A 14418-nucleotide genomic window follows, 5' to 3' on the forward strand; every position below is an offset into this window, starting at 1 on the left:
TATGTTGTTTTAACAGTTCTAGTAAATTAAAAAAAAACAAATTAGTTAAATTGCTTCAGAATAACCTTAGTTTATACATTTTTTTTTTTATTCAGATTTTTAAATTGCCTTTAGATCTTGACTTAATGCAATGACAGATTTATAAACTTTCTTCCCTTTAACTTCTACTGTATTTAATTTTTGTTATAAACTGTTTATACATGATTGTTAAGTTTTCCAGAACTATCAATAGATAGATACAGGGTTGCCACAAAGTCAGGAAAATCCGAAAAGCAAAAAAAAGACAAAAGTCCGGAAAAAATGGGGGTTTTCAAGATAAAGTCTAGAAATTTTAATAAACATGCTCTTAATAAGAAAGTTAATCGTTACTGAAATCTGAATTTTGCTAATGTTATTTTTTTTTTTAATTTACTCATCTTTTTTCAAGGCTTAATTTAATTTTTGCAATAAATTAAAATGTTCAAAGTCTTTGGTTATCTGTTTCAAGTAGGTTTCTATTAAGAATTTGATTTAGAAAAGCCAGGAATTTTTAAAGTTCGATCCGTGGCAACCCTGTAAATAAGTAGATTCTTCAAAATTTTTAGCTGTAAGAATGGTAATAGAAAACAAATGTGTTTTTCAAACTTCCAATGCTTGTTACTAGGCAACTGATCAAAAGTATTTCTGAAAATATTTAATCTTATTTAAAATTAAAATTCAATCGTACCTTCTAAGGTTTGAATTCTATAATCAATTTATATACAGCCATATTATCCTTGAAGTAAGTTTAATAATATTGAGATCTTATCAGAGTTGCCAAAAAGTTAGGAAAAACGAAACAAAAGTGAAAAGGTTAGGAAAAAAGGGAGGTTCTCGAAAAAAAGTTCGGAAACTTGATTTTGAATGCTTTTAACAAGGAATATTATCATCACTAAAAACTGCGTTTTGCTAATGTTATGTTAAAAAAACCTTTGAATTTGCAATTTATCTTTTTTCAGGGTCTAATTGAGTTGGAACAAACTAAAAACTTTCAAGTCTTTGTTTGTGTGTTTTTGAGAAGGTTTTAATTAAGAATTTGATTTAGAAAAGTCCGGAATTTTTATAGCTCGATCTTTGGCAACCATAGCTTATAACTTTTTCTTTTTTTAATGGGCGTAAAAATGATTATTTTGACTAACTCTCAAATAAATTAAAAAGATTTTGTTACAAACAATTAAATACTTACTTAAAGTAAATTTGGTTTCATGAAGAGTCTTTAGGGAAACGAGATTATTAATACTCAAAATAAGCTTTAAAACTGTATTTTATACCTGTGTTGAATTTTTTAAACTGTTTTTTTATTTAATTAGATACTGAATGTTATTTTTACTACTTTCTGTATTTCAACTAAACGTTACTCAGCAATTTTTAAGCTGTTTGTAGAACACTTTTAAGCAAAAAATATTTTTATTTAGTTGAATTCCGCTGCAATTCGATTCGTAATTTTCTAATATCCTTAGATAGCGCTTTATATCATAAAAACTTGATTAATTTCTCTACCATTAGTAAACTGACTATTTATGAGAGTTTTAATATTTTTTAAACTGTTATGTTTTTTCAGTGACCTTATTTCTAAGCCTTCGCCATTTAATCAACATATAGTTTGAACATTTGTGTTTAAATTTTTTATATGATAAAGCCAGATAAAAAAGCAGACAGACAGTGAAGGAAATTTTTTTAGTGTCTGTAGATTATTTTTTGTTCATTTTCAATGGATATTTTTGTTATTAAATTTAAGATCGTCACTGAAGATAAAACAGTTAACATTGTCACTTTAAATCAGAATTTTCCAAAACGGGCGATATCAGCCCTTTTTGGGCAATTTTACTATTTCGGTGGTAAAACATAGTTAAGGGGCGATTTAAAAATTTTGGGCAGTCGTATAGTTTCTATATTTTATGCTCCCTATTTTACTAATTTAAGCTTGCTTTTCAGTAATTTATCCTGAGTAAAGAAAATTTAAACCACGGTTTTTCAAATTATACAGCAATAACTAAACTAGGGATAACAACTAACAAGGAGGCAAAGAATTAAAAGGTAATTTAAAGAAAAAGGGGACGAAAGCTAATAAAAAAGCGCTGATTTTGTTTCAAATTTATGCCAAAGGGGGCTGTTATAAAAATGAGTTAAAACCATGCATTAGATGAAAGTTTTTCAACTCAAAAAAGTCTGTAAATTAAGTAAAAACTATTTTTTTAGTTTCAATTAGACCTAGTTATTTGAAAACACAATTTTAAGTATTTTAGTCTCCAGACTAAGAGTGTATTATATATTTAGCTTGGTGTTTAAAATTTACCAGTTCGTTAAGTAGACCAGTGCTTATGAAATAGGGTTCCGCGGAAGCAGGGTTCCGCGACGCCTCTCAGGGGTTCCGCAAAGCCTTTTGAAAAAAAAACATAAATCATAAAACTTCAAAAAAAATGGAACATATAAAATGGAAAACATACATAATTATAGCATTCATTGATCTGCTTAGTGTGTATCTAGCGGTAGGACTTTTAATGGGTATTCATTATTAATAGGTGTCCTGGTTGCGCAAATTTTTTGAATTTCTATGTTTAATGAAGTCATGAAAATACTGGTATTATCATTAAAGCAAACAATGTAGGAGCAATCAAAACGAATTCTAAATGCTTACACAATAAAGCTAAATAAAAATAATTATCAGAAACTTAATTCTGGTATATTATATAGTTTCAAATGCTGTAAAAACGTTTAAAAAGATGTCTATTAGCTTGATTTAAATTTGATATGTACAAAGATTTTTAATTATTAATGATGATTAATATGTATAAGAGCTATGTGAAAGTTTAGATACTGACCATCTGCGACTTCTTTATCACAACGAAGTTCGCTGGCTGTCGAAGGGGCGGACACTGGTTCCTCTCGTTGAATTAAAGAAGCAGGTGTTCACCTTTCTTAAAAATGAAGGCTAAGAATTAGTGAAGTTCTTTGAAGATGATGTTTTTTTGGCCAGGCTAGCTTATCTCACCAATATTTTCGAAGAATTGAACGCTTTGAAATTAAGCATGCAAGGGAAGCAAAATTCCATTTTTGTCATGACAAACAAGATTGAGGCGTTTAAAAATAGAATTAACTTTTGGAAGAAAAGGTTAGCAATGGTAATTTTGCGATGTTTCACCAGTTTGATGAGGCCCATAAAAAATGCATAGAATTCAACTTTTCTGACGAAATATACAACTACCTTGATCTTTTGTCTATAAAGCTTTAACATTATTTTCCTGAAGATGTTCGCATCGGAAATTTATGGATTTTGAATCCTTTTATGTGTGATATTGTGTATCTTCCTTCAGATACAGAAAACGAATTGCTGCAACTATCTGAAGATACTAATTTAAAATTGAGTTTCAAAGGGAAGCAGCTTTTAGATTTTTGGATATGTGCAATTTTAGAGTACCGCGTCTTAGCAAAGCGTGCAGTAAAATTTCTTTTACCACTCACTTCCACTTATCTTTGAGAGTCCGGCCTTTCTTATGTAACAAACATTAAAACGAAGCAAAGGAACTGTATGCTGACTCCAACCTTAACTGCCTGTCTCCGTTTCATTCTATCCAAAATCCAGCCGCACACTGACATGCTTGTTGCTAAGAGACAAGTTCAAGTTTCGCACTAAATGTTATTTATTTATTTTTCGTTAGGCATCTTACCCGTTTATTACAGTAATCTGTGAATTCGATTAAGTTCATGTTCATTTCGTTATTGTTTGTAGCTCCCATGTTGTTTTTATTATGCAAGGAAAGATTTTTATGACGTTGCGATTAATCATGTTTGTTTTCGTTTATTAATATAGAATCAAAAATATCTATTGCCTTTGGCGCACTTTGAGTTTGACTCGACTTAATACTATTACAATTGGTATGATTTCTAACAATGATATAGTTTTGCTAAAAAAATCGTTTTTCACTGAAAGTCTTTTGTTTTTTGCAGGAAATATTATATTAAACATTTTATGTAAAATTAAATTAGGGGTTCCGCGGAAAAGTTGAACTTTGGAAAAGGGTTCCGCCACTAGAAAAAGGTTCAGTAGCACTTAAGTAGACTATTAAGTACATAACAACTACTTTTAAATTTGTAAGAACAAAAGCAAAGCATATTTGTATAGACAGCACTGTTTTAGTGTACGTTATAAATTTTGTTTTGCTCAACTGTTTTCTAGTTCTTTGAACCCATTTTGTAGAAAATTTAACAGGTTAAATTTTTTGAATTAAAATTATCTTAATTTTAAAACTCTTTCTGAACAAATACAATGATGAACTTTTAGCTTTAATGGTTCACTTTAAATTTTCTGTTTGAGTTTAACAAGTTTCATAAAAAAATAAGTTTTTTTTTTGCCAGGTATAAATTATCAGCTCGCCTACAAACAACCTAAATTTTTAAATTGTTTTTATTTGAATAAAGATTTATATAAAACAGTTTATGTTTTATTAATATCCATTAATACTTTAAGATCTTACTGGTCTGGCCGGATCTTAACTTTACAAAAAATATTTGGTTGGCTAGTAATTTTTTAGTTAAAAGAACTAAAGACTTTTAAATAACATATTTTGTTACTAATAAAATTGTTAAAAACTTTGTTTAAGTAGAACAAATAATAGCTTTAAAATTTAATATTCTTTGCAGAAAATTAAAGCTTCAACTAAGGTTTAAAGAAAGAATCTGATTCTATTTTTTTGATCGATAATTATACATATCTTAGCAAATAAATTAAAACATAAAGAACCAACTGTAACATTAAAAGCCTGTAAACTTATTTAAAGCTTTTACATTTTATAATCACCGTGAGCTAGTTGCACTCACATGCCGTACAATTTTAAGTGTACAGATCATAACAAAATGATATATAGTTAAACTTTTGAAAACCTTGACCACTAAAACATTTGAAATAAAATAACAAATAGAATTTGAATTAAGGGATTCAAAAAATCAATTAAATTACACAACTAAGTCATTTTCATACTTTTTCAAGGTAACCTATTTTAAACTTAGAGAATTACTATTGACTTATTTGAGGCTGATCTAGATTGTTAGAATAGTGTTCCTTTAAAAAAAAATAGTTTATTTTGTAACTAGGGCAACTGTATTTAAATGATTTATTATAAATTTTACTAACTTGTTCGAAAAAGTAAAATTAAGTAAGACACCTAATAAATACAATTTGTTTTTTAAACTCAAAATTCATTGAGGGGATCTTTGAATAGTTTTATAAATATATTTATTCCATAGAGATATAAACTAAAATATTTTTATAATTAGTAACGAATAAAATTAAAAACTAATACATGTTACGGTTTTAATATTGGTTTTAAATTTTACCATACAAAACTTCAAACATTTTGGGTAAACATTCAAAGTTTAAAATAAAATCCTAAAATATGCATAACTTAAAAATTTAATTGTATTAAAGTGCGAAGTAATATTATACATAAAACGAGCATTTTTTTATCTTTACTCAGAAAAAAATTCAGTATGAAAGTAAACGGACACGTTGAAATGATAATACTTCTAAATCAGGAAGCGGTTCTCAATTTTCATAGAATATCCATGGAATTTAGAACTATTGTTTCAATCACAATTTTTTCTAACTTTAATTGATGTCGTAATTTTCAACACTATTTGTCACAATTTTCTTTCATTATTTTGATATGTAAGTCTCTAGTTTAGGGTTATAGTTTAGGGTTTAGGTCAAGTTTTTTTTTAAAGGCCCCCTTTAAAGAAATTTAAAAAGCTATGGCCCCGTCCAACAAGATTATTCAAAAACAGCCATTAAAAACATCTAAGACCTTTTTGTTTTTTGCTCTTCATCAGCAACTCCAATATTATTACAATAATTCAGTTTCAAGTTATAAAACTCATGGCTCCCTATATATCTTTCATGGCCCACTTAGGGTAACCCTGCTCTAATTAATTTTAAAAAGAACAAGTTTTTATAACATTAAATAGAAACAAGTTTTGGGTTCGTCAAAAGTTTTCTAGTTTTTAGTAATTTTATCTAGTAACAATTTATATTAAACTCTCAAGCCTTCTAGCTAAAATTATAATGATTTTATTTCTTTTGTTAAACTAAAAACTAACTTAAGTTTTTCATCATCACTTTAACAAAGTTAAAAGTTAAAAAAATAACTTTTTTATTAATGTAGAAATGCATAGTTGTAGTTTTTGATTTTTTACTTTTACGCTTCTATACTGGTTTTTGTCAAGCTAAACAAGTAAAAAAAAAACAAATCGTGTTTCCGACCTATAAGTATAAGCGTTTTGATTTTATATCACAAAAATTAAGTGTATAACACGGTATCTTCTACCCATGACAGAGCAGATTGTTTTACTAAAAAAATCAAATCAAAAACAAAACACAATAGTGCAAGTTCAGTATTTTTTATTCATAGCGCTTATTTCAACAATTTCATGAATTCCTCTTTGGTGAGTTGCTTGGCTGGAATGAGCTTGGCGCCTTCTGGAAGCTTGAAGTCTGCTGGGAGCTTGTCGATTGGCTGGAAACCTTCTGGGAGAGCGCCGTTGCAAGCTGCCGATAAAGTGGTGTTTATTGTGAGCGTTACTATTTAGCAATACAAACAAAAGAAGAATACTGAAAATAGTTTAAAAATTTTTTTTATGTAAATGAAGGTTTGAAAATAAATTACGCTGGTGTTACTGTAAGTTTTGATAGTAAAAAAAAATATTCTTAAATTCTTAATATCAAGTTGTTTGGTAATGTTACATCTTTTTTGTAGGTCAGGTTATTGTGAATTTAAATTTATTTTTTTTTTTATAAAACGTTTCAGTAAAATTTATTATGCTAAGTTATACGATTTAAACTAAATTGTATAAGTTCTAAATGTTAACTACCTTTGTTATTTAAATTGGAAAAGTAATTAAAAAAACTATTTTGGTTGCATACGCTTTAATGTCAATTACGTTGGTATGACTTTTATTTTTATTTTTTTTCATTTTGCCCGCACAAAGTATTGTTAAATTTACAGTCTAGGCTAGTTTTCCGATCTTAAATCATCACGAAAACTTTCATTCATTTGTTATTAACCGGCAGTAAAAATTGAAATTTTAATTATACATATGATTTTTTTAAGGTTGTATACTTTAAACAGTTTTTCTGTGAAAGCTATTACACACATACTGTCTTAACAAGACTTAAGGGGCATACTCACTTGGTGTGAAATGGACTGGTTCAACTTTCATGCATTTGCTGTCCTTGTCTGAATCTGAAGCGTGCTTGCCGGTAGTCTCTGTAACAACAATATTAATTTTGCAACTGTGCTTTTTAAATTCTTAATTCACCACACACCGTAAACATTTATCTATAAAATTGTTTTAATAAAAGCGCAACGCAAGGCAGAAAACTTTAAGTTTTATTTTTATCTTCCAAAACTGTACTGTTTTAGTTTTTTTTTTATTCAAATAACTTTTCTTCTAAATTTTAATCACAACTTAACAACAGTCTAAGTTAAATAAAAACTTTTTGGTTTAATTTTAATTTCTAAGTTCAACCAACCGAAGGTTCCCTTGCACTCGGTGATTCTGATGATGGGGCTGGCTGAGCAAGCAGCGGCGAAAAGCATGAAGATAACAACTGAGAATTTCATCTTGGATGTTTTGTGTCAACTTGCGGTGGCCGTCGGCTTATATACGGGCGCATTGCTGTCAATCACCGCTAAAACAACAAACTCAGATCGAAATAGCAGCACTCGTACACACTTTGCTGTGTAAACTTTTTTGCTGAGTTTAGAGTTGTTTTGTTAAACGATTTGCTGCTTGATTGTTGTGTGATGTGTTTACGGTTACCATGGAATGTTAAATGACACATCAAAAGCAAGCTGAAAGAAAAACAATTGCAAAATGCAATATTGTTTTAGTTAATAATGTTTTGCAACATTTTTTATGTTCGTGATTAATAAATATACAAACTCATTAAAAAAAAAATGATTAAACTAATATCTTTAAACTTTAAACTTAAGCCTTATAAAATAATAAACTAGCTTTAGATAGAATTAAAAATTATTACAAACCAATATTAGTTTAAACAACACAATGGTTATTATTAAAATTGCAGGTATACTTAAAATCATTATTAAATCATTAAACTAAACAAAGGTCTTAGTTGTCTCTAATAATAATTTTTTTAGTAATCTTTTTGAAGGGGGGCTTTTTTAATTTCTTTAAAGGAGGCCATTTGAAAAACAAGCTTGGAAAACCCTGTACTGTACTTACTAATGCCGGAATTGACTTATTTTTATAAGGAAGAAGCTAAAAAAGTATTTTCGCGTGCCGTAATTTGCCGACCCCTGCACTATGGTGTAAAAGTTAATTAATTTTCTGAAATCAGTATTTTGATAGATAACTATTCATAACTGTCCTAGTTGCAGCTAAAAGCTACGCATAAAGAACCACCTACCGTAGTTTTTTACTCGTGTTTTACACCTGCGTAATCAACAAATACTTAGTCTTTCCAAATTTTGTTTTTTTTTGTTTGGTACAACGTGATAGGTTTTTTTCTTGTTTTGATTAACAAAACATGGTTAACGTGCGAACTTATTCTTTTGTTTTTCAATTCAAAGACTACCTACGTAAAAAACTTTATTTGTTAATAAGCATATTTAAATAGAACTGATATCACTAATTTATAAAAGTTGCTTTAATCAAATAAGCTAACAAGTTTTTAGTTAACTTTATAATTCCTAACTAAAGTGAAATAATAATAAAAAGTTTGTATAGTTTATCTATAGCTCTATAGGTTTTAATTTGAGAACTTTTTCTAATTAATTCTTCCAATAAAGATAAAATTTAATAGAAAACTTTATGATTTTTCTGTTTAAGTTTTGTAACTAAATTGCACTTTAAATTAGTTTAGACAAATTTAAAGCCTTCTTTTTCTAACAGTGAAAAAAAATCATACATTAATATAGTTCAAATTTTGTTTTTTTTAAAGCATTATCAAGTGTAGACAGTTTCGATTTTTTAAGACTGCACGATACGTAATTCAAAATTAATGTAACAAATATTATACGAAAACTTCATAAAACTATACGGACAATGGACTAATACTATTTATATAACGTAAAAATTAAGTTATTTTAGCTTATATAAAATATTATACAAGCTTTAACGAGAGTTTGTTTATTATAAACAATTTAATAGTGCACAAGATGTTTTAACAATGTTACGTGAAATTAAATATTTTTTTTTTATAATAAACATTAGTTATTTAATTAAAAATAAGTTTAATTATACTTTGTTACAATGATTTAGTTTAAAAATAATTATCCAACAATGCTTTACTAAGATTAAATCATGTTACTAGTTTATTATCATTAAAATACATTATAATTGATTTTTATAGAAACAAAAAATTTCCTAAAATATTAAAACTAATTACTCTAAACTTATATTAAGTTTTTAAAGTATTTATGATATACTTTCATAAGTTTATTATAAGTTTTTAGTACTTTAAGTTTCAACAAAATGTGTAAAAAATGCAACAGAAAATAACAAGTTTACGTTTAGTTTAAATACATAACTTTGTTTATATAAGAAAAAATATATAAAGACGTTATACTTATATTTGACTATCACACTTTAAAATAATCAACAGCTGTTTACACATTAACGTTAACTGTTTATTGAAAAACATTTTATTTTAAAAAAGTTTAAACTTTTATGAAGTAACAACTTCTAAAATAGCAAGAATGTCATCACTCAAAATAAAAAAGTGATAGAAAAATATTTTTAAAGTTTTAATTGTTAAAAACTTAAGTTAAATATAAATACTTTTTGACAAATTTCTTTATTTTATTGCGACCATAGTCTTTTTTTTCGTCTTTATATTCATGTTTCAAGTAAATAAACGTTTCACAGCAAAACTTTGGTAAATACAGATCACTAATCAAAATGAAAGTGTTATTTTTCACCTTAGCCGTGTTGTCATGGCAACTTGTGCTAGTTCGGGGCACGAACGAAAGATGGGAGGCTTTTTACCAGAAGAGCCAGGAAAAAAGAAACAACGATCTGTGTAGTTATTTGTTATTTAATTTATTTATTATAAAACAATTCCATTTAAACTTTTATTAGAAAAAAGCATAAAGTGTTCTTTGTTGGTTGTCCTTTTAAAGTTTGGTTAACTTGCTTTTATTCAAATATATAGACTCGTACATTATTTCAATTTTTTAAAATTTTATAGGTTAAACTTTCTTTTGAAATCAAAGCTTATAGGAAGAAAATACAAAACACACACAAAGTTAAATTTTAAAGTTACTCGATGCTCTAGCTGCAACTTTTTTTTTTTTTTTTTTGCAGACAAGACCGGATACAAAATCAAAGACGAGCCGGGTGGATCAGTGTGACGTCACAGTGCAGAATTGTGACGCGAGAATGAGCCTAAAATGCTTACCGCAAGAAGGCGCCAATGGAACTTGCACTCTCGTTACGGACGCGATTGAAGTGATGAAGCTCTGCAAGTACGACTACTGGATGACACTGATTGGTTTTTTTATTGTTTTGTATTTTGAAGCATTTGTATATTCAAACAATTATTTATTTAATAACTTCTTTCCATAACACTTTCTTTATAGCGACTTAATGTGCACACTTTTGAACAATTTTTAATTACCTTTTTCGCGTAATACACTTTCTGTTTTTTTTATAAGTGGATTGATAAAAACTTATAAACCACACAACGTTTTAATACCTTTGTTTTAAGTAAGAAGAAGGTTAAAAATTGCAGCAAATCAAAATAACTGAACAATTAGTTAAGTTTGCAGAACTTTTTTTTTAACTTTAAATAAAATTTTCAGCGCATACTGAAGACGCACTGTATAGTCATAAGCTTTTCAGTCAGGCACGCAGAAACCAACTCCCTGAGTTTCAAAAAGAGCAGGATGCCGTAATAAAAAGTAAGCCACTTGTTAGATTTTCAATTTTGTTTTTCAGGTTGATTTGCAAACACAACTTATACTTTTCTTTGTATACTTTACTCAATGCTTTCAAAGTTTCACTTACTCTCTTCTCGAAAGTAGTTAAACATTCACAACTTACCAAAAATAAAAGCCGTTTAAGACAACAAAAACAAAGTTTTATTATAAACAACTGAGTTTAATAAATATTTTTAATTTCTTCACAGTACAAGAAGACGCTTGGGAGGAGATCGAGCAAGTCCTCAGGAAGAAGAACGTCAAAGGTGAGGACCGGGTTCCGCTGGAGATGAACCTGAAGGTCAACTTTGTGGAAGGTGAGGACGGGGAGGAAGGTCAGGTGGTGAGGGGTGGTAGGAAGGAGAAGAAGGTGAGGAGGCTGACGGAGAAGAGGATCGATCAGGTGAACGTGCTCCCGAAGAAGTTCCAAGGAGAGAAGGTTGGTGTTTTCGAGGTTGTTGAAAAAATGTATACATGAAAGTTTTGTGAAACAAAAAGCTAATTAAAATTATTTGTGCACATTTTAAATGGTTTTTTAAATAACACATTGTTTTTTTTAGTAGTTGTGAAATGTATGACTCAATAAGAAGCCTGTGCACATTGGCAAATTGTAAAACTTTGCACTTTTGTAGTAAAAATATGGCTTCCTTAAAAACTTTATAGCTGCTAAAAAATATTTGTGTAAAATAAATACAAGCTCTTTTACTGTTAGGAAATAAATGTAAAATAAACTCTACGCCTACTAGACATGTCATCATTTTGCAAACATTTACATTTTACGTTATGTATCTGAATTAACCAGTCTGCAAACTTTGCAGCGATCCTGCCGCTTACACAAGAAATTGGTGAAGAAATCAGAGAAGAAGAACTTCAAGTATTGGAACCCACACTGCGACAAGGGATCGTACTCCACTGCGGTGAAATCTGTTAGTTTCAATAACTTTTACATAGTTTCGTTTTGTTAAATCAATTCTTTAATTTTGTTTAGAAAAAAAACTGTTCTCAAAGTTCTTACTCCACTGTGGTAAAAGCTGCTGGTTAAAAAAAAACTTTTATATATATATAAGTATACTTTCAGTTTAAAAAGACAATAGCGATTTTAACACACTTACTTTTTGAGAACGTTAAACAAATACAATTTTTCTAACAAACTTATTTCAAGGCTAAATATTTCAATTTATAAACAGTGCCACAAAAAGCATTGTTGGTGTGTCGATGAAAACGGGTATTTTTTGAAGCAAGTCGACAAGAAAACTGGAAGCTGCTGAATAAATTTTGTTTTTATTTGTTTGTTTTTACTTTAACAAGACTTGTTGGTTGTCTTTCATCTTTGTTTTTGAAGAACAAATAAAGTATAACAAAAAAAGCTTGTAGCTTCGTAAAAGCTGCTGTAATTGTTATGCTTCAATATGAACTAAGAAAATTTTGTGACGAAAATATTTTACACTTAAAATTGAATTTGAAATTTTCAACGTAACCTTCATTCAAAAGCATTTGTTTCAAAAATATAAACTTTTATAACAGCTGCTAATTTTATCAAGATACTTTCTTGAATTAAAACAAGACAAAATATAAGATAAATATAGTTAGAGAAACTTCGTACCTAGATTAGAATAAAAAGTTAAAAAGTGTATTTATTTTAGTTTTCTAGTTTTGATAACTTCTAAAATTGTTTTAAAACACAGTTTAGACAAAAAGTTTATATTTAAACTGTTTTTTGTACAATATAAACAGATACTTTAATTAACAACAGCTAATTTATAGTCGCTTCAATTTTTGAGCTGTGCTGTATTGATAGCTTTACTTTTGAATCTACATTAATATTTTTAACTAATATAAACTTTTTAAGACTTAAGTTTTACAAAGCTGTACAAGATAGCTAGGTTATTTTTTATTTTTTATAGATCTACTTAATCTAAAAATGATTTTTGCTGATAATTTTAAGGAAAAGCTTTAATCTCTATAAATGCTACACTAAATACCAAGCATTGATTTTTTTGTTTGTAATGATACGGCAATTATTTAGCTACCGAAAAGACATGGTAGTCAGGACTAAAACGTATACATGAAAAAGTTTAAACCAGGGTTTCCGGAATGGGTAGTTTTAATAGAAAGAATTTTTGCGATTTTAGTAGAACAGGAGCAATTACTATTAAGAAGGAAAAAGTTTAAAAAAGTTTGTGGCAATGAGGAGACGCTACTGGTAACTCACACTACATACTTCCGGGTTCATGATAAATAGTAAAAACAGTTCTGAGGGATAATAGAATGGAAATTTAAAACTTACACTAGATATGCTGGGGCTTGTAATAAAGGGGATGATCATCGCATTTATTTCGAAAAAAGGGGCAATTATGAAAATGAGTTTGGGAAATCTTAGTGCAAACGGTTAAACTAAAATGAGTAAACAAAAATGTTCTATATTACTTAATTAAAGAGAAGATTTAATTTAATCAGATTTAACTAAATAAATTCACTAAATTATTTTATGTTTGCATTTTAATATAAAAAATAATAATTTGTTTAATATGACTTAATACTGAATTTTTAGTTTTAATGTTTTAATTTGTTTAGATTAGAAAAAAATATAGCCTCTATACTTTTAAGTTTTTGGTTCTCAAATCAAAACAGTTTAAGTCATCAGGTTTTTTCAATATAATATTTAAACTATGTAACAAATAACATTTAGGATACATCAAAGAAAACTATATAGCGCTTGAAAATTTATGTATAATAGTATATTTTTTTGAAACAAAAAGTTCATAACTTTATTTAAAATCATTAAATATACCCATCAATTTTATCTAATGGTTGCTCAGCAAATTATAAAAGTTAAAATTAAACTTTTAAGTTGATTATTATCATAAAAATTTAAAGTTGTTTTTTTCAAGTAGTATTGAATACTTTTTAAAAAAATTTAATCAAATGCATATTTTAAAGACACATTTGTATTTCATATAAGTTTAGTTTATAAGGTTTTTGATACAACTATACTTAAGTTCTTCTGAACATTTTACAATACAGATTTTTACACAATTAACAGATCCGAATTAAATAGCTGTGTAAACTTGAAAACTTAAAAAGTACAACAGATGAAAATAAAAGTCTTAAAATGAATAAACTTCAAAATAAAACTGTGTTCAGTCAGCATAGCTTCTAAGTTTCAGAAGCGAAAAAATTTAAATTATCAGATTAAAGTTTTTTCCAATAAAGTTTAGTTATTTGGTTTTCAATGATTTCACACAAACGAAAACTTTTAAAGTTGAAAGCAATAAATCAGTTATGGTTTTGAAAGTTAACCATGTAAAGAGTTATATTACAAAACTAAGAACTTGTAAATGTAAGTTAAAAATTTTCTTGCTATATCTTTTAATAATTGTTTGTTTATCAACAAAAAGTTATTATACCAAAAAGTATAATTAGTTAGGACTTAAAACCTAAGAATTACTCTAGGGATAAAAAG

At 27.8% G+C, this 14418-nt stretch overlaps 1 protein-coding gene across 1 annotated transcript; it reads right to left on the minus strand.

Annotated features, from left to right (window-relative positions):
- Positions 1-6149: 6149 nt before the first annotated feature.
- LOC145848884 (uncharacterized) lies at positions 6150-7640 on the minus strand. The gene is made up of 3 exons (XM_082954089.1): positions 7544-7640; positions 7200-7277; positions 6150-6559 (listed from the first exon to the last, which is right to left on the minus strand). Exons 1-3 carry the CDS (start codon positions 7632-7634, stop codon positions 6426-6428), a joined length of 303 nt encoding a protein of 100 aa, XP_082810215.1. The 5' UTR covers positions 7635-7640; the 3' UTR covers positions 6150-6425.
- Between the last annotated feature and the right edge of the window lie 6778 nt (positions 7641-14418).

Source organism: Thalia democratica, unplaced genomic scaffold, assembly GCF_965202585.1.
Source record: "Thalia democratica unplaced genomic scaffold, ktThaDemo2.hap1.1 HAP1_SCAFFOLD_1813, whole genome shotgun sequence".
NCBI lineage: Eukaryota > Metazoa > Chordata > Thaliacea > Salpida > Salpidae > Thalia > Thalia democratica.

Bases quoted from the DNA above. Each gene is read 5' to 3' on its own strand.
- LOC145848884 (XM_082954089.1), bottom strand. From the start codon at position 7,634: ATGAAATTCTCAGTTGTTATCTTCATGCTTTTCGCCGCTGCTTGCTCA. The intron at 7,278-7,543 runs GTTGGTTGAACT...TTGTTGTTACAG, and splicing joins CGAGTGCAAGGGAACCTTCG to AGACTACCGGCAAGCACGCT. The intron at 6,560-7,199 runs GTGAGTATGCCC...CTTTATCGGCAG, and splicing joins ACCAGTCCATTTCACACCAA to CTTGCAACGGCGCTCTCCCA.